The 21500-nt window shown below is 40.5% G+C and overlaps 1 protein-coding gene across 1 annotated transcript in view; it reads right to left on the reverse strand.

Annotated features, from left to right (window-relative positions):
• FREM3 (FRAS1 related extracellular matrix 3) overlaps positions 1 to 21500 on the reverse strand; it is a 313505-nt gene that overhangs the window by 241392 nt on the left and 50613 nt on the right. The window contains exons 4-6 of the mRNA XM_039539811.1: positions 16448 to 16678; positions 14858 to 14983; positions 7447 to 7698 (exon numbers count right to left, since the gene is read on the reverse strand). Of these exons, the coding sequence (XP_039395745.1) occupies positions 7447 to 7698; positions 14858 to 14983; positions 16448 to 16678 (609 nt within the window). The remainder of the gene's footprint in view (positions 1 to 7446; positions 7699 to 14857; positions 14984 to 16447; positions 16679 to 21500) is intronic.

Raw genomic sequence — 21500 nt, forward strand, 5'->3', positions numbered from 1 at the left:
CCGTATATATAGGCCGGGATGCCCTACCTATAGGAACCCTAACCCTAAGGCGGTGTGCCCTTCGCATAGGAACCCGAAGCCTAGCTCCAAGAGCCCTACGCATAGGAACCCTGACCCTAGCTCCAAGTGCTGTCCCCGTAGGAACCCTAACCCTAGGGCGGGACACCCTACACATCGGAATTCTAACCCTAGCTCCAAGTGCCCTACGCATAGGAACCCTGACCCTAGCTCCAAATGCCCTACGCATAGGAATCCTAATGCTACGGCGGGAAGCCCTACCCAAAGGAACCCTAACCGTAGCTCCAAGTGCCCTATCCTTAGGAACCCTAACCCTTGGCGTGGCACCCTACCTATAGTAACCCTAACCCTAGCTCCGAGTGCCCTACCCATAGGAACCCTAACCCTAGCTCCAAGTGCCCTACCCATAGGAACTCTAACCTTAGCTCCAAGTGCTCTACCCATAGGAACCCTAGCTGTAGGGCGGGAAGCCCTACCGATAGGAACCCTAACCCTAGCTCCAAGTTCCCTACCCATAGGAACCCTAACCTTAGCTGCAAGTGCTCTACCCATAGGAACCCTAGCCCTAGAGCGGGAAGCCCTACCCATAGGATCCCTAACCCTAGCTCCAAGTGCCCTACCCATAGGAACGCTAACCCTAGCTCCAAGTGCTCTACTCTTAGGACCGCTAACCCTAGGGCGTGGCGCCCTATGCATAAGAACCCTAACCCTAGTTCCAAGTACCCTACCCATAGGAACCCTAACCCTAGGGCTGGAAGCCCTATCCAAAGGAACCCTAACCTTAGCTCCAAGTGCCCTACCCAAAGGAACCCTAACCCTAGCTCTAAGTGCCCTACCCATAGGAACCCTAACCTTTCCCTGGCTGGAGGCGCCTTTTTAATTTTTACTCACCTGGTGTAGCTTTGGGTCTTCAGCGGCGGGTCCTTCACTCTCTCCGGGTCTTCGGTGACACTTCGGCAGCAGGTCTTTCAGTGCTGCTGAAGACCTGGAACGAGTGAAGGACCCACCGCCGAAGTGCCGCCAAAGACTCAGAGCACCGCCCGATTAACACAAGCCCCAAATGTTTTTTTACATGTTTTTTTTTTTTTTGAAGTTATCCCTGCCAGGTCCCCGTCGAAACTAAAGCTGGCCCTGGGTGCGGGTCGTTAGAAGAAAACATAATGTGGAGTAGTTTGCCTGGTTCAGTGCATGTGATTTCGCCATCTAGTGGCTGTCCGCAGAAAGCAACAGTTGTACTTTAGTATAGTTGAGAAGGCCCTGTGATTTGGTAGCAAAATTGCTAGACTGGTCCCCGGGGATGACTGTGGAATCTGTATGAGTAAGAGGCAGTGGTTTGTTACATTGATTTTATTTGACAGCTAACTCTCAACAGATCAATCAAGAAAGTATGTTGGTCTTAAAACCCTACAACAAGCCATTTGACTCTGGGATCACGCAGACCTAAACCAAGAAATAGACAGTATAGCATTTTTCTCCAGGATTTAGTTTGTGTGGCCTTGCCTTGCCACATAATCCCTGTAATGGCACATTCCCCATTTACCAGGGAAGGTTATGTTAATTCTTTTGGGGGAATAGGATGAAACTCTACCTTTCTTGTTTGTCCCCAATGACCTGATCAAAGAGATTCCCCTAGTTTTAATGACCATGATTTTTTAAAAGAAAATTCTTTGCATATGCTAGTATGTTCCCTAAACATGCCTGGGTAGAATTTTCAAAGATAAACATATTTGGATTTTAAACAGCTGATATTAAGTCAAAGGGCGTGAAGAGATCCCAGCCAAAGTAGTTTATCTTGAAATGCAGCGGATTAATAAAGAAAGCAACTCTAACAAAGGAGGTCATTCAAGTTTTTTTATCCTCTTCTTTCCTATCCGTTTCCGTTCCTGCCAATAAAGAAACTATCAGTTTAATTACTAACCACTTAATTACATGAAGTAGAATGGCTTCTAAGCGAACTAATAATCTGTACTGATGGCCATGAATTGCCATAAACAAACCATTCATTCAAAATCCATATCCTAGTTTTCAAAAAGGCCTATAAAGTGTTTGCTCAGGGCAGACAACCTGGCATTCCCTTAACTACTGAAAAAACAACGTTATGGTCCTGAAACCTGCTCTATATGTGATGCTATTCAGGCACTACCAAAGAGCTGATGAAGTTTTCTGCTTGCTTATAAAATTATAAATTGTTTGCACCTCTTTCTTCAAAGCTCATTATTGAACAACTGGTTCCTTTGTTTGGTTACACACAGACATTCAGCATGTTCCCACATAATATGAAAAAGATACATAACCTAGAGTTTACTAGGATATGATCAAGGGCCTGTTACAAAACCCTCATTGTCTACTTGTGTGTAGAGAACCTAGATCAAAGAACTGGCATTTTGTCTTGACTACCTGTTTCTGCTACTTCTTTAATATCTGAACAAAGTTTCCTTTACGTAAATGCTACCTGTGATGTTACTGGTACGTGAAGTACTAATTAGCTTTAGATATCCTTATGCTTTAAACCTTTTCATCTGTTGAGTTAAATCAAACTGATGCCTATGGAGGCTTCACATGAGTCCCGAGACCTAATTATGAGTTTTCTCTAGGTATTTATAACACATATAAGATGTTAATACAGGTACAGAGTAGAATAATGAAGGCCCTGATCCTGCAACAACACTGGCAGGCAGAGCCCTGCATCTGTGTAGAGCCCCATTGACTTCACCTGCACATGCTGTTGCAGGATTGAAGCCTAGGAGAAGTGACAGAAAAGTCTAGTAGAAATATTATTTCAATAAACAATTACAGGTCTCTCTCATTATAAAGCTCTTCATTTTAAGAAACCACTTGATATATGCCTCTCAACTCCATTCAAATCCATTTCAAGCTCTTTCTAACATTCACTCCATTATAACATGCAAAATATATTTGTATCCCGAGTAAAGATGGGTCAAAACTAGAACCTCAGCTTTGAAACCCTTTGGAGTCTGAAGGAGTGCATGACAGGGTATGAACCTGCTCCTGTGATGTTGCTCCCATGTCAGAACTAAAACGTGAAGGGGCCAATGTTTGGAAGCAGCCAAAAATTCCACAAGATTTTGGTTCAAGATGGGGAAAAATCTCATGGAATCTGGTGATCTCATAAGATTTTTGAGACTGGGCAGAAATCTCACTGGAGCTACTTGCAAGATACTAGTGCTGTCTTGTACCCACGCTAAACCTAACATGGATCTGTGTCTGAACACCATCTCTTCACCTTTTCTCTAGCCCCAGTACTAGACTTACAGAAAGGGAATACTGCCTCAAACTATTGCACTGGTGTTTGAATGGCTGACATTTACCTCAGCTACACCATCTTTACTGTTAGAACAGATTTTCTGTAAGACATTGTTTAGTTTGTTAAAGGTGCCATGTAAATATTTAAATAGCACTAAATGCGGTAATAAAACTTTCTACAAACACCTGTAATTTTTACTGCTAACATCTGAATTCACTTTCTTTCTGTTGCAAGGAGAAAGCTTAGGTTGCTTACCCTGTGTGGCTCTGTGACTGTCACTGACATGTTGGCGCTCTAGAAATTCTTATGTCAATCAACCCCTTAGTTCAAGGCTCTAGCGATCAAATATCTCTCTTAGTGCTGACACGTTTGATAATGGACTATCCGATAACCCAAACCTGTTCCATTAAGCATTCTGAGAAGTGTAAAGCAACAGACACAAGAAATAAAACCCAACACTTTGTTTCTTTACTTTCAGGAATCCTCTGGAAAGAAATCTTTTTTAAAAAAAACCCCACAAACCTAATTCTTTGGGTTTGATCACGCATAGTGCAGTTACTGAGTGTTGTGCATACCAGTGCAAGGTAAAAAATGACTACTGGTACAGGTCGTGCACATGGAGTCCGATCCAGCATTAGTGAGAGAAGTGCAGTGTGGCTGACAAGCTGCTCATGACTATTAAAGCATAAGAGAAGACCTTGCTAAGCTTCTTATTAGAATGATAAAGATCATGCTTCTACCTACCTAGCTACCTAGCCCTCCAAGGGTCAGATCCTACGCTCATTGAAACCAATGGCAAAACTCCCAGTGACTTCAATGGTATCAAATCAGCCCGGGTGCTCAAGTCTGTCTCCTCAGACACAACTGTCCTCTACTCACTTACCCCATTTGTACCCTGTGCATTTGCAGCTAAGGGAGTTCAGAGCTGAGACTGTACCATGCAGCATGGATGACTATGGCTAGCACTTCCCCTTAATCTTATCTGCCCCCAAGTGCAATCTCTACTCACAATTGTGCTGGACTGCAACAACCTTCTTCACCATGCAACCACTTAACAGCATTTTTTTTTGTAAAATCAAATGCTTTTTATACACAGAAGTGCCTCTGTTTGAACAAACTATGGACTTTTTTGGCTTAGCTCACACTCCCCAACACTGACCATTTCTTCTAGGAGTGCAGCATGCGGAAATGTTATCAAATGGATAATTTCATGCACTGGATCTTTTCCTTCAATATCTTGTGTAGAAGCTGCTGCTGAAAGCTGACATCCTAACTCCGGAGTAACACATGGAAATACAGGTACCTATAAAAGGGGTCAGCTTGTGTACTACAGCTCCCAGAACACAATTTACCGTACTGAGGCCACAACAAGGGTTGTTTTTTTTTTAATATTGTACTGCAGTAGGACAACTGTTTTGAATTTAAAAGGCCACAAGCCTAAAATGTGTTTCAAGTTTGGGGTTCAGTTACTGCAAAATATTTTGTCAGACTGTGGGCCTCCTGATCCTCCACTGCCTTGCACTTTGGGTAGTCATTTACATCTGCACAAAATGAGGGCATTGTGGGTGTGGAATGGGAATCAATCAAAATAGGAACCCTTCACATGTGTGATGATTTATACCTCTGAAAAGCACAAGGTGAAAGGACGTGGAGAAGCAGGCACCATGACTGCAACTTTGCCACTAGCTCCAGAGTCCTCTTTCATCTGTTTTCATCCTCTCCTCTGCTACTTCCATTAGGTTTTGTTGCAACTCAGAGGACTAATAGAACTGTGGCATGGTGCACCTAGTCATGAGTAATTTGATCAAAGAACTCTGTGCTGAGTTACCAGAGAAATTAAACACATTATTTGGGAGGCTTGGGCATACTCTTTGTATCTGTTATTTTTAGCTTTTAAAAAGCTATCATTATTATTCCAGTAGGAAAGAGGCATTTTTCTGGTTTGAGAATGCCTGCAAATCCCATTAAGTGTAACAATTTGAAATGTCAATTTGGCCGAAGTGTTCTGTCCAAAGCTCAAATCCAACACCAGCTACCAAAATTTGGGACGACAGAAAGTTGTTCAGCTTCTCATCTCTAGATCCAAAACCACCTATGTAGTTTTGGTTTCCAGATCTGATCCCACAACAGCAGGGGCCTGTTTTCTGGATCCAGTTCAGATTTGGCTCAGGATGACTGAAATCTCATTAAATCATCCAGTCTCAGAAAACTTCAGTCATTTTGGATCAAACTCCTCCAAGGACAATTCACAAGACTTATGAACCTAAGCCCAAATCCTAGTTATGTCTGACACAAACGTCAAACCATAGCTGAAATTAAATCCAGATTTTGTCTAAACACCACCTCCTCAGACTACTATTAGCTCTTAAAAACTCCTCTCTTGAAATCTGAAGGGGACATGTTTCACTTTGAAGTCAATGGGAGTGCTCAGATGCTTATAGATAAGCATATACTTAACCTGGACTGAGGCCTTAGAAAGTTCTATGACTAAAAGAGACAAGCAGAATAGCCTGATGCCAAATTGAGGACCGATAAGAGGCAATTCTCAGCTGCACCCTTTGATGGCATTAAGCTTGAGACAAGCACATAGCATGGGAAGAGTTTTTAGCTACAGCGACTAAGTGGATTTTTTTCCATGAAGGTAAAAAACCTGGTTTTTAAATCTGGAAAAGCTCTTTTCTTTTCATGGGTGGCTTAATTCCTCCTTTATGCTTTCATCCTGTTCCCAAAATAGGATAAAGGAGCAGAGATGTCACTGTCAGCCGAAATTATAATAGCTTTTAGACAAGCCTCATCTAGTTAAAGACCATTACATCTTCATTAACTTAAATACCTTGGCCAAATTCATCCCTGATGTAACTCCACTAGCTTCAGGAGAATTACACCAGGGATGAATATGACCCATTCTCCTCTTCATTTGAAAAAACAACATATGATCTGTCCACATATCAATTTGCTAGTGTCTGTCTTGAATAGCTGAATTTCTGCAGGACAGGAAAAGTTAGACAAAAACAATACTTAATAGTAATGCTTGTTTCTGGATCTTGGTTTTATTAACATCTCTGCTTCATTTAACATAGTGAAGTAAATTTTTATTGTGGTGCATAGAAAGTTAGGCCCAAAATTCCCATGAGTATTGAAGGGAGTGGTATGCCTTGAGCCTCACTGAAAACACAAATCACTGCTTCAAGAGTTCAAAGATGCCCTACTCCTACACCTGACACTATGGAGTATAGTAAGGTGATGTGGTTAGTTAGTACACTAGCCTGTTGCCTCTAAAGATCAAGGTTCAAATCCTGTTTCTATCACAAGTGAAAAACTGTTTTATAGTCAAAGCCTAAACCCTAAAGAATGCCTTACAAAATCTCTGCCTAAAACAGCACAATTAGATTCTGATAAAAAAAGGACTGGATTAGCATGGATAGTGAAGATTAGTATTGAAATACATCCGATAAACTATGCAGCTAAAATACATAGCTCGTCCTTTGCTGTCTTTGTGTCGTATTACCAGATCCTGAACCAAATTCTTTTTCTTTCTTTCTTACCATCTCATAAAAACACACAATATCCATATCTTCCCAATAAAGTGATTAAACTAAACATATCAGGGTACAGTGTGTCATAAAATAAACAAGCCATTCCCAGCTGCCTACTATCTACTTCTAATCTTCAACCTCACCTAACAATATACAGTAAAAGTTCTATCCAGGGCATGGTACTTCACAGAGAAAAAAGTCTAATGCTAGATATGGATTGCATTCCAAAAACTAGACTAATCCTACACCTGTGCAAAATATTCAAAATAAGCATAGACTTGTACTTCAGTGATACAATAGCCAGTCTAATCTGATAGATCAATCCTTGGTTAATAAAATTGCAAGACTACTCTTAGACAAGGAATAAAATTCAGTGTAATCCTGGACTCTTTACTTCAGTAAGAAAATAGCTAGTGTAAACCCAGATCTATGATTCAGATAACCATTTGATCCTAAACCTACACGTCAATAGAACAAGCAGTTACTCCTAGGTCTATGCCCTTGTATCATAAAATAGTTTAACCTTAGTTTTGTGTGATGGAAAAATATGGTGAAAAAAAAGGCACCTAGCACAATAAGATCTACAAGGGAAAACCCTACAGAATAAAATTACTTCTGCCTACTCACCATCCTCTGTGCTAGCCAGGATTACCACTTTGGTGCTAGGAAATTTAGCGCCGATTTGCCCACCAATTGGCATGCTCAGTGTGACATTGAAGGTCTCATCTTCCTCATACAAGGAATCATCAATAATGATGATGCGACAGGTTTTCTCTCTCTCATCCTTATCAAAGTGGATGATGCTTGTATGATCTTCAGGGCGGGAGATGTAGTCAGAATAGGATAACACAGTGGAGGGATTTGTGCCTGTGGCAGAGCCTACATTGGGGGTGGGAGGGAGAGGGAAGAGAGAGAGAGAAAATGAATGAAAGGGAATCAGAATATTGAGGAAAAAACAGTCCTTCCACGCTGCAACACAACAAAAAATGGTTTAAATGTATTTTATGCTGGTGCTGAAGTATAAATATATTAAAAGTAATTACTTAAACACCGGTAAAAATTTGTTGAGTTCTTACAATTAACTTCATAAAGTGTTAATATATTTCACGTCTTCAATAATATGCATGGAATAATGGGTAGCCACTTGCATTTTTATTCCTATATGTATGTTATCACAAGAGTAAAAACAAACCTTTTGCTTCTTGAAGTTACATTTTTTTAAGCTATTAAAACTCATTTGACAACAGTGAACAAATGCATTCCCTTTGAAAAGTACTTTTAAGTTGCAGCATTGCTTTTTAAACTAACATCTATGGGTCAGATCCTGCAGCTCTTATTTAAGCATGACTATGACTTCAGTGGACTTCCTCAAGTATAGATGAGAGCAGATTTTGGCCTATAACATATTAAACATTACTTCTGATCTTTGGTATACAGGATACTCAAATACTGGGATGTCAAGAGTGTGTATGCAAAAATTAATATATTGTAATGAAATAAATCAACTATTTCTTTCTGTCCTGGCAGAAGACAACAATTTCATTTTATCTTCAAGTTGAGAAATCACACAGGTTCTCTGCCTGCAAATGGTGCCTGGATTGGACCCCCCGACACTGTTGAAAGGTGATGATCAGTAGACAAATCTACATCTTGACAAATCTTCATAAATCATTTTGCTCATTAGAACTGCTACATTTTTACTACGAACAAATCCTTTAAGGATCGATCTTGTATTGCACACCCAGAACGCTCACTGAAGTTTAAGATCAGAATCTCAGTCAAACAAATGGTACAAATTCAGACTCAACTTCCATCTTGCTGTAATTACTAGGACATAAAAATCACTCTGGCTGACAAATATATTTACTTAATCTAAACACTGTGAGCCAAAATTTAAGACTTAGATGCCTAAAGTGAGACAACTAAATCTATATTAAACACCTTAAGTAGCTGGCTGATTCTCCAGAGGGCTGAACAAACTCTCATCTTGCAGTGACACCATGGTCCCCAATGTGCAGACTGTGGTCTTTCATGTGTCAGACAGGTACATGTAAGTGAGACTTTCAGGGATAGGAATGCATTAGGATAAAAAAAATAACAGTGAAGTGGAGGCTGCCTGGTGTTGGGGTGACGGGCATGAATGATGAATGATGATGATGGAGGCTGCCACATTTAGGGCTTTGGATAAAACCCTGTTTTACTTGCAACCAGTTTGCTGGCCACATAGAACAACATAACAATTAGGTAATTGACTGTCTATTTGGGTAAAATGGCCAGTATTGCTAATGCCAGACAGATTGACAACCCACAGGGATGCAAAGTCCTAAATCACTCAGTGAGATCTTTTGTACCCCAGCATACCATGAAAGAGGGGGGGAGGGAAATGCTAAACTCCTGCAAATCTCTCCTAAAGGAACAAATGACCTTTGAGTCCTTGACTTTCTAAAGATTCCTGCCAGTTACAGAGGATTCCTGACTATGACAGCCAAGGTATGGAGCAAAATGGAAGGAGAAGACTTTAAACAGACTTTCTGAACTAGAAGTTAAAAAGAAAAAAAGGCTACAAATCTGAGAATGAGTTTCAATTTTTCCTGCTCAGAGAGCATGCAGAATATTGATATCACAGGCTTTGATTAGCTGATAGAGGACTTCTTTCTACATGAAAAAGTGTCTCATCAAAATCTCCACATTTCACTGCTCAGACTAAATGCCAGCATCTATCTAAGCTTAGTTTCATTTATTAATGGTCATTGCCTTATCTTTATGAAATCTAGTCCCCTAGTACATTTTATTTTTCATCATCAAATAGTTATCTAGTATATATTATAATAGGCAGCATTTTGTCCTCCGCTGTCATCTTCCTTTTTCAATTTATAGTAAATTCAACAATAATCAGCTCCGACAGACAGATCCAGAGATTACAGCATTATCCTGAGTGCACTGTGTATGAAGGTAAATTCTGTTGGGAAATTTAAGATTTAAAAACAAAAAATCCCTGTGTGATATAAATCTAATTCTCAGTGCTCTGCCTGTATTCATGAAAGTAATTCAATATGTAGTATCAAATCAGGAATGAGCACAATTCCAGGAAGTTGCATCGGGAAATCCCTGAACTTTTGGGGAAGCTGGGATCTGGGTCTGCATTTTTCAGCTGTCATCTACCCTTATAGGATATGTCTACATTGAAGCTGGGAACAAGCCTCCCTGCCCAAGGAGACAGACTCACACTAGCTTGGCTTGAGCTAGGGCACTAAAAATAGAAGAGTGGCCTTTCTGGCACTGGTAGAGGCTCAGGCTAGCTACCTGAGCTCAGACCCAGGGGATTGGGTGAGTGTGAGCTAGGATGCTAACCTCAGCATCTGCTGGTGCTGCAACGCTTACACTATTTTTAGTGTGTTAGCACAAGAGTCTGTCTGCTCAGGCTGGGAGGCAGTGCTAGGGTGACCAGATGTCCCGATTTTATAGGGACAGTCCTGATTTTTGGGTCGTTTTCTTCTATAGGCTCCTATTACCCCCCACCCTATCCCGATTTTTCACACTTGCTGTCTGGTCACCCTAGGAGGCACATTCCCAGCAGCAGCGCTGATATACCTGTAATGACCCACCCAAAAATCTGGATCTGAATTTAGAGAAAGTTTGAATCAAAATCTGGATCTGATCTTTGCAGCTCAGGCCCATCTCTTCATAAAATGCCCTATCTAATGAAGTAGGGTAACAACTCTGTTAAAAAGTATTATGTTTTAAAGTACTGAGGAAAACATAATTTGTGGAATGTTCTATGTCCATTACCTACAGGAAAGAGAAGTGGAAATCAATGCCTTTGGTGTGACAATTTTGAAATATAAATTCCTATTACAGTATCAGCTTAGATTAGATGATGTTTCATATACAGTTAAAGGATTAGGGATCCATTACCATGTTGTATGGTCCCAAGGTCACTGAAGTCAATGAAACTACTCATACCTAAAATTAGGCACATTCTAAAGTACCTTGCTGAATCAGGACCTATATCATCAACAAAGGTTACATAGTGAAATGTTTTCAACTAGAAGTTTTGTTGTTGGTATTTCTGCTTCACCTAATTCTACCGTGAAGCTGTTGCTAAAGAAAAGCTGAATGGTGCGGTAGAGATTTGACTATCTTCCACTTCACTAGAAAAGGAGAAAGGAAAATGCTATTTGAGTGTAATTATGAAGGGATTATGACACCGTTCTCCAATCAATCCACTATCTGGCCCCTGTATATATATTTGAGCAGTGATACAAGCTGCCTGAATCTCTCTCATTCTCTCTCTTCTTTTTTAAAGAAACTTCCAAAATGCTGCCTGCCTCTGACTGAGTCTTATTAACCAACCATAATTTCTCAGGATGTTTGAGACATAACAGTGGCGAGGAATACAGGTTTTACTATATTCTGTGAAAAGGCTCCACGTCTTTGGCTTCTCCTCCCCTCTCCCGCCACAAACTGATGTATTCTTCCCCTCATGGAGGTAAAACTACTTTCTCCCTTCACTGGGAAGCTCATCCAATGATAAAGAGCTTGTCCATCAATGAAGAACTGTTTATCTTTAGAAAAAGCAAATGTATAAAGAAAGAAATTTATATAAATGTAGTGGCTGATTTTTTTCAAGAAAAGAAACAGCATAAAAGTATGTGACTGACAACTGGGGGAAACTCCCACCCCACAAAGATTTAGACAAAAAGATACAATCTGTGTGTCATATACTGCCTATAAATGTCTTATTAACACTGAGAATAACTCTCCAGATTATGAAAGAATTTCTCCTCAACAAACCATATGCCTTTGCTTTTTGACCCTTTAGCTGAGGTCACCGGGACAGTGATTTCACTTTCTTTTCAGCATCCATCCAAACTCACGGGTGTTCAATTAGCTTCCTTCATTTATAGCACAATATGCAGGGGTAAAATGTGTCAGTTTTTGTCCTTCCACACTGCAGAAGAGAAAATTCTCACTCCAGTAATCAAATAAAGGGCCAAACTGCATCTTCCCTCACATGGAAAATCCATGAGAGGCTTAGAGGGGCCAAAACACTTTGTAAGGTTCACCTCAGAGAATCTTTTCCCCCTCAGTAAGAGAAATTTGGGGGTTCATGGAGGATAGAAGTATGTTGTCTGAATCCCAGATTCCCTGGATCCATGGAGAAGGGAACCTCCAGTCTTGTGGAATCCTAGCTTGTGTTGGTCTTCTGCCTGTCCAATGCAACATGGCTCCCAGAAGCCATATTATTGTAAAGTAATAGTGTGCAACACTGGATCTGATCCTGTGAGGTGCAGAGTGCCCTTAACTCTACTAGGAGCAAAGGTGCTGAGTATCTTCCAAGATCAGGCTGACAGATTATACAAGCTTGGATAAAACAATTCTGATCTCCCTCTTTCATGTAGTCTACATACATTGAGATACTAAAAGAATATTGCATTTTACAATATAAAGAGGAGTTGCAAGCGCTACACCTATGCAGTAAATTTGAATCACTTTAAATCACCATATCTGCATGTGCAAATGTGTCAGTGACTGAATTGTGGACAGTCCTGCCTAATGCTTGGAGCAACAGTCCTGCCTACCAGTTAGAGTTGAATCCAGAATAGGGCAGGTCCAAGCAAAGCCAAAGGTGGTAGCTGGGAGTCAAAGACCAAAGCCTATGCCAAAGGCGTTGCAGTTTGAAGGTGGAGCCGAGGGTCTGAGCTGGGAGTCAGAGGTCAGGAAGGAGCTGGGGGCTGGAGCAGGAGCATATACAGGCTGGCGTTGGGGCACAGGAGCAAGGCTAGAGGCAGTGGAAGCAGGGACAGGATCAAGGAAGGCAAGGAATGTGTTGAGCAGCCACTGGCCTGCTGCTGCTACAGAGCTTAAGTATCAGCCTGTAGACTCCAGCAGCCAATCAGGTGGCACAGTCAGACAGCTTCACTCATTGGCTTGCCACGAGACTGGATCTGCTGCAGGCTGGCCCCTGACAAAACGCCACTGAGAAAGCTCCATGGCGAAAGTTAGTGAAGCTAAAGCAATCTAATCTCTGTAACACAGCTATAGACCAGTGTAATATTTGCATCTTGTCATGAGACCCCACAGCTAGGCTGACATACTTAACATCTGAAACTTCAACAGGCTCCTCCTTCCCAACAGCCGACATGCTTCACAAACACAAACCTATTTGCCTTAATGGATCTATAAATCTTTCAGCATGTGCAGAAACCAGAAAGTGTTTCCTAAAAGAAAAAAAAACCCAACAACTCTCTTTATATATGCTGTTCACAACCCCTCCCACTATGGTCTGTATAATCGGAGTAAGAAGGTATCCTTTATCATAGGAGAGGTTGGTAGCACAGTCTATTATTAAGGTTATCCAAAGTATGTCCCATTATAAGAATCTATTTTCAGTTTATAACTTTGACAAACTACAGACAATAATCTCTTTCACTACACAACCCTGATTTATCCCCAAAGCTGGTCTATCCTGTGCACTGAGTGAAGCAGGGGTTCTGTGAAAAAAATAATTTGTGGTGATGTAATTAAAGACTGTATCATAACATATACACACAAAGGGGCTGAATTATGGTTACACAGGAAACCTTAATTCAGGCATTTCCTATGTTTTGAGTGCTTAACTTTAAAACCTGAAGAATGTTAATTTAATGTAGGTTTTTGTGTTTAGTAAGAGATATGTTGTGTGGTTTAACACACAGTCAACTGTATTTGGTAAGGTGCAGTTCTTAAGACTCCAACAGATTTGTTTTAAGGGCTAAGATGAAACCACTGTGAGACTATGGCTATTATGACCTGATACACATGAAATAAGGGCATAACTGTGAGGTCAAGGTCCTCTTAGATTCCTATACTATAGATATTGTTTATGAATGTTCACTCAAATATCTTACAGATGAACTGCCAAGTTAAAATGAAAAATGCAAGCTAAGGCCTCTATCTTACAAATTACTGTGGGTGGGTGGATACCTTTACCCACACAGTCCCACCAAAACCAAATAGGGCTCCATGCAGGAATAGAGGTCTCCCTACACCGAGATAACTGAAAGATCTGGGCCAAAGGGGCTAATTGTGTCAGCAATGCTACCAAATTATTTACTCTGGGTTGTCCTTAGCTAAGCAGAGAGCACCAGAGGATTTTACAATCACTGAAAAGAATATTTTAAAATGTAAGCTACAAGGTATTTCAGAGCTGTATTGCCTGGCCTGTGGCATGGTCAGTGGGGCATTTAGCATACATTTCTGGGTTTATATATCTTGTAAATTAATTTCTGAAGTACACTGATTGTATAAACTTTTGATCTGAGCATGGTCTCAAGCTGCACAAACATGGTCCATCCAGCACACATAAAATAGTTTATCATGAGTGACCCTAGTAACAATTTTGTGTATGTAGGCCACATGGATCCCGTTCCTGCAAATTTGCTTAAATTTACATACTACAGAGTTCCACTCATACCAATGGAACTACTCATGGTAGATAAAATTATGCATATGGACCAGAGTTTGTAGGCCACAGAATCCATGCAATTTCACCTAGGAAGATGGACAGCGAAGCCACTGGTTGAAAGATGAAATAGTACTTTAGTGGCAACAAGAACTTCAGAAATATAAACAAAAACAAAATACATGTTAGCTGTAGAGTAATCGCTTATTTTCCTCTCTATACTGTAGTATTTGATTCTGCATTTAATTTTATTAGGATTAAAGCACAATTTTTGAAATTGGGCAGACTGCCGTTATCTGTTGAATGCCAACAATAGCATCTTGCTCAGAAAGTGTATACCAGACTTTTTGAAAACTATCCCTAAGATGGGCACTAGACAAATGAAAAATAATAGATAACTTGCAACCAAAAATAAGACCTGATCCAAAGCTTATTGAAATCAATGGGACTCTTTCCATTTGATTTCAATAGGCACTGGACTGGCCCCATATTGAATAACATACATGTACATTCATATTAATGAAGTGTCTCTATTACTCCATGTAAAGGCTGGCACAACATTGTATATCTTTGTTATCTTAGTAGGTAACATACCCTGATATGTGGAACAAATGACCATTAGTTCTTGACTGATATCTCCAGATCTCCTAACAGGAATTAACAGCTCACCAATATCTTCCTCTACTCTGTACTCCAGCCAGGGAATGTACACTATAGATTCTGGAAAACAGAAAGGGTAAGAGACAGAGTATAGGTCAGTGCTGATGTCATTGATGAATTTGGTCAACAGAGAAGTCTAATATGCTGTGCTAAATCCTTATATATTTTGTGTAGCTGCATTCAAACCAATGGGAGTTTGACCTGAATCAGGATTCAACTCAACAACTGAATCAAGACCCCAGGACTCTGCCCATGGACTTCCATGGGAGCTGCAGGTGTGTGACATTACGCCCCATGTTCTTTATGAAAATATGCTTATGATATGGATATGACATAACTAAAATATACTTTATGCAAGATGGCTCATGTAAGATATCATTGGAAAAATCATGATTTACTAAATGTGATTATCCAATTTGTATGTCTGTATAACTTCTGTATCTGAAGTTAGAAATATTGACCATCTATCTGTATTTCAAATGTGCTACTTTGGGCGTCACCCACAACTAGCCCTTCAGGTACAACAATGGAAAAGCCAATGGACTGTGAAAGGGCTTAGTCTTCCTGTGGATGCTCCAGACAGCCTGTAAGTAATGTCTGCCACAGCCCTGCAGAGACATGGGTCTGAGTCACTTGGTATTGGACCCCCAGCCCTTGGAATGCCAGTGGTTTTCCACTGGAAGACAAATGGTTCCCGCCATACCCAAAAGCTATATAAGGCAAGGGAGTGATATCATGGTGGTTCTCCTCTGTCTCCCCACCCAAAGAGACACTGAAAAATACCTGGAAGCAAGAACTGAATTGCAGGGAGAAGAGTTGAGCCCACGTTGGAAGGGCATTGGCTTGTGATAATACCTGAAGTCTCAAGCTGCAGGCCAATGCAAATGCCTTTCAAGACTTTCTGAAATCTGGCTGTGACAATATTTAGGGTGAGAAATTACTATCTGTAGCTAATTTATTTAGTGAATCAAGCTTAGTTTGCGTGTTTTGTTTCATTTGCTTAGTAATCTGCTTTGTTCTGTTTGCTATCCCTTTAACCACTTAAAATCTGCTTTTTATAGTTACTAAAATTTTTGTTTAGTTTATTATTAAACCCAGTTTATGTAATTTCTAGTCGCGCATATCTCTTTTCACACTGAGGAAGAGGGTGAATGTTATGAGCTTGAGCTGTGCAGATTTTTCTATACAGTGCAAGACAGTATTATTTTGGGTTTTTCTTCCAAAAGGGGTGTGCACATAAGTGCTGGGTGAATCCTCTCACACAGAGCTGACTTCTTTCTGTGTCTGCAGCTGGGTGTGGACCTACCTGTGTGTGTGCTGCAAGAGGCTGGAGAGCCTAATTCAGCAAAACAGGGAGAGGGAATCCAGGCTGGTGGAGCAGGAGAGGCTCAGTTAAACCCAGTACATCAGGTGGCATCCCGGAAGGGGGGTGGGGTCCAACCCGTCATAGGGTGATCACCATTTCTCAGGATCATGAATTTTGTGTTCCAGAATGAAAGAAGGGGAGCAGTAAGTGCCACATACCATCACCAGGATCCACAATTTCAACTGTTGCTATTTCTGGAAACTCAAGGGCAGCCATGATAGGATCAGACAAAATGATCTGGAAAGTTTCAGATGCTTCATATTCATCATCTATGGTTATCCTCACTCGCCAGGTAGCTGTGGTCTGTCCTGGATTAAACTGGACTTGTCTCTGAGCTTTCCCTTTGAAATCTTTATCCTTTTCTGCTGTTCCATCTTTAGTCCCAATACCTGAGTAAAAATTGGAAAAATCATTGACTTCCCAAAAGTTTGTGTGTAAAAATTGGAAAAACTATTGACTTCCCAAAAGTTATAGTGTAATGAATCAATTGAATAAGACAAGATTGTATTTTTTTACAAGTGTCTGCCAATTACAGATCTTTAGAAAAAAAAGTGTTTGTAAGACAGACCATACATTGCTGGAAAATGTATTATGGGGCACATTTTAAAATGTGGTACTCAGGACCTCACCCTGCAAACACTTATGAATATGAAGAACTTTATAGTATGAATAATTCTACTAATTTACCCAATATGTACCTAAAACCTATATTAGCATGTACAACTACTTCAGTGTATGGTTTCTTGGCAAATATAGATTTGAATTAAGCAGGTCTGCTCACACTGCAAAATTACTCATATGCATAAGTGTTTTCTGGGTTAGGATCTCAAAGCATGAAAAAAATCTACATGAACTAATTGCATACTTGAGCAGTTACTTGCACACATAAATGCACATTTTTCCTGTTCAATGGATGTGCACATATTCATTGCAGGCACAACACAGGCATCCACATTTAAATTTTTTTGTCCCATCCTAGCACAAATTGGCCACTACATAATCACAATAACGTCTTGATTGTAATTTCTCTAGTTGCTTTTTATTGGGTTTCTGCTTGTATTAAGTTTAAGATATATGGAATTCTTTCCCATTGATGTAATTCGTTCCTTTATTAGATCCCTGAGGATTTCCCCCATTCACACGACCCTTACTCTTGTAGACCTACTCATGCAGCCACCAACTTGCCAGAGAGAATGACTTGACTGGACCCTTTTCCAGGAATCACACAACATAGAGGTGGACAAGCCCTACTAAGTCATTTAATCTGTAGGGTTCTTCCTACAGAAAATGTACTTGTTTTATTCCCAGTCTAGTTTTAAAGTGTTGTAAGTAGTCAGGTTTCCATTACTTCCATTAAGATATTATCCCCCCAGCTAAGAAGGTTTTCCTTTGAAGTTGCACCTGGATCCATTTAGTCTAAGCCAGAATTATCCTGATAGCGGATTTAACCCTAAGAAGATTTAGACTGATACCTAAATCAGATGGCTAGGGCTGTGACAGCTCTAGAGAACACTCGTAAAAGATGTGTATCTCAGGAGAGAAGTTAAAACAACCAGAATGACAGAGCAGTTGTTCCAGTATGCGAGATAAATACATACAGAGAGATACAGTCTCAAAATTTGAACATACAGCTGGAAATCTAAGAGAGGTATGCCACATCTCTGAGTTATAAGATGCATTTTGCTTTTGCTATTTACTATCCTTCAAATGTGTTCATAGAGTATTTCCTGTTTCTGTGTCAACTCATTTCACCCCAGCAAGGAAATAACTCATTCCTGAAGTCCAAATTTTCCTGACTGTGTAAGTGCTATAGCTTCATACAACTGTACTTAAAGACTTGAGGAACTGGGGTCTAGTGGAAAGATCAAGATTCTTGGATTCTCTTCCTGGCTTTGCTTCCAACTGTCTGACTTTGTTTAAATCACTTGAAACCTATCTGCATCAGTTTACCCATCTGTAAAATGGTCCTTATAATAATGACTACCTATTGGGGTGTCATGAGGTTTAAACTGATTAATGTTTGTAAAGTACTTTGAGATCCACTGCCAACAGCATTACAGAAGTACAGTGTTTTTAATAAGAAACATTTTTTAACAAAGTGGAAGGCGCCGCATTTTAAACATATAGCATAAACCAACCTAGATGTGTATTGCAGAGAAAGAGAGTTATTTCATTTAAAATTTAAAGAGTTTTTGCACTTTAATTTTTCAGCTGTAGAAATTTTACAGTTAGGTAAATCAAGAGGGCGTGAGCAAACTAATAGACTCCAACTGTGAGTTTAATGAAGCAAGGCTCTATACCCCACCATGGGGTTTTGGTGTTCATTACTGTCTAAAGGTTTCTACCCAGCATCAGATCAAATAGGTGGACTTTTTTTTTTTATTATAGTTTGACACTAGCAATTATGAAACACTTTACTTCCCTGAGATGAGACTAATGAGCCCCTGTCATGTTGAATCCCTTACCTGATTATGACAGAACCTGATATCCTGAAAACTGCAGTGTAAAATCATTCCCAAATTAGGACTCCCAGTTCTTACACTTCAGAAATATTTAGGAATGCTTGATTTAATACTCAGGCCAAATGGACACTGCTACTTAAAATCCTTGATCTGAGGCACATGGAGTGAAAGCACACTTAGAGCAGAGTATCCAGAGGGACACTACTTAAAAAAGAAGGAAGATCTTTTGGCCCTCTTGACCTAGACTTTTTCTAGGTCAAGGAGAAGAGCTCTCTCATTCTGACTACAGGCATATGAACCTATTTGTCAAATCAATCCCTCCTGTACAAGAATGCATGGAAAGAGGAAAAGTTACAATTTCTACATATTTGAATCAGTGGAATACTTCATGCATTCACTAATCGGGAGATAGGATTAGTTGCCAATAGCTAGTGTAAATGCCCAACTTTCTGAAGGATGATGGATTATACATACATTTGGTATTACAAATTATGGTTTAACTGTAGAAAAAAATCTTTGTAAAGAGGGTTTTTTCCCTTCTTTTTCTGCCAGTTCATGTAAAGATGACAAAATACCTACTACCTGTTGCATCACATTTTGCAGTTGTGGGCAGTTGTAATAATATGCCAGTGAGAAAGGTTACCAACCAGGCCAACACAAATCATTATGATGTATTCATAGATCTTTAGAACTGATAGGACCTTATGGTCATCTAGTCTGATCCTCCTGCAGAATACAGGTCTGAGAATTTCACCCTGTAACTTCTGCATCAAATCCATAACTTCATTTGAGCTATAGCATATCTTTTACAAAGATATCCAGTCTTGATTTAGAGACTTCAAGAAACAGAGAGTTCACCAGATTCCTAAGTAGGCTGTTCCACTGATTAATTACACTCCCTGTTACAGATTTACACCTTACTTCTAGTCTGAATTTGTCTAGCTTCAGCTTCCAATCACTGGATCTTATTATGTCAGTTTTTGCTAAATTAAAGACCAGTCTACTATCCAAAATCTCTTCCCCCATGTAGACTGTGATCAAGTCACCTCTTATACTTCTCTTGGATAAACTGAACAAACTAAGCTCCTGTTGCTATATGGTATGTTTTCCAGACCTCAGATCATTCTTGTAGCTCTGACTGAGGTTGTTTTAAACAAATAAACAGATACATGGGGGACAAGAGCCAGGATCCAGAAAACAAAAAGTAAATTGATGTATAAGAAACAAACAATTATCATCTTCATTATCTTTCATATGTTTTCGCTTCTTCTTTGGAATTTGTTTTATTCACTGTGGGATTTTTCCAAGGTCCCAAAAGAACCCAAGTAGGCTCCCAACTCTCAGTGAAATTTGATGGGTAGGGCACCTGGCTTTCATAGGTGCCTTTTACGCCAACAATAGTATCACCTACATTGGTGTCAGCCCGTTGAGGCTCTTGTTCTAGCTCAGTGGTTTCTTTTTTCACCTGCTTCACAAACTGCTCCTACATAGGAGCTTCAACCTCCTGATTCAGAAAGCCAAGGAGCAGAGCGGGTTGGGGAATTTTTCAACAACATTTTCTTCGTTGAAAAATGCCAATTTGTTGAAACTGGAAACTTTTCACAGGAAAGGCTCAGTCAGTTTAGAGGAATTTCAAAAATGCCAAAACAAAAGTTTAGAAATTGTCTAAACATCAACAATTTTCACATTTTCATAATGAACAAATTTGGTTTGCTTGCTTGAAATTTAGAAATATAAACAAATTATAGTAAAAATTAAATTTAAAATGTTCAATATTGAAACAAAAAGTTTAAAACAAAACAGATTTTTTATTCATATTGTTTTTCAGTTATCTACTTTTCATCCCAATTTGGAACAGGAAGCATAAGTAGCTAGCACATATTGTAAGGCAGAGTGGCCCATTAGCACCTCTGCAATCATAGGACTCAGGTCTTGGCTACACTTGCAAGTTAGAGCACATCAACCCTGGGCACCCTAACTCTTGAGATGTCCACACTGGCAAGGCACGTAGAGCGCCTGGACTCTGCGGCTGGCGTGCCCCTGGTAATCCACCTCCAGGAGAAGCATAAAGTTTGCTGTGCCCCAGCTGGAGTGCCGCAGTGCCAGTGTGGACGCCCTGGTCTATTAATGTGCTCTAATCGGCCTCTAGAAGTGTTCCACAATGCCTATTCTAGCCACTCTGGTCATCACTTTGAACTCTACTGCTCTGCCCTCAGGTGAACAACCATCAGACCCGCCCTTTACATTCTTTGGGAATTTTGAAATTCCCTTTCCTGTTTGCTCAGCCAGACATGGAATGCTCTCAGTGTATCTTTCCAGGTGACCATGCCTGCATGCACCAGGAGATACCCAGTATGGAGCAATGGCAAGGTGCTGGACCTCATCAGTGTTTTGGGGGAGGAAGCTGTCCAGTCCCAGCTGCGCTCCAGCTGTAGGAATTATGATACCTACGGGCAGATATCAAGGGCCATGATGGAAAGGGGCCATGACTGAGACGCAGTGCAGTGCAGGGTTAAATTGAAGGAGCTGTGTAATGCCTACCACAAAGCCTGCGAGGCAAATCGCTGCTCCGGTGCTGCCCCATGACCTGCCGTTTCTACAAAGAGCTGGATGCGATACTTGGGGGTGACCCCATCTCCACTCCGAAGAGCACCATGGACACTTCAGAGGCCGTAGCACCACAGAGTTCAACAAGGCAGGAGGAGGAAAGCAGGAGCAAGGGTGCCGAGGAGGAGTGGTCCCAGAGCCA

The sequence above is a fragment of the Mauremys reevesii genome, linkage group 5 (genome assembly GCF_016161935.1).
Source record: "Mauremys reevesii isolate NIE-2019 linkage group 5, ASM1616193v1, whole genome shotgun sequence".
NCBI classification, from domain to species: domain Eukaryota; kingdom Metazoa; phylum Chordata; order Testudines; family Geoemydidae; genus Mauremys; species Mauremys reevesii.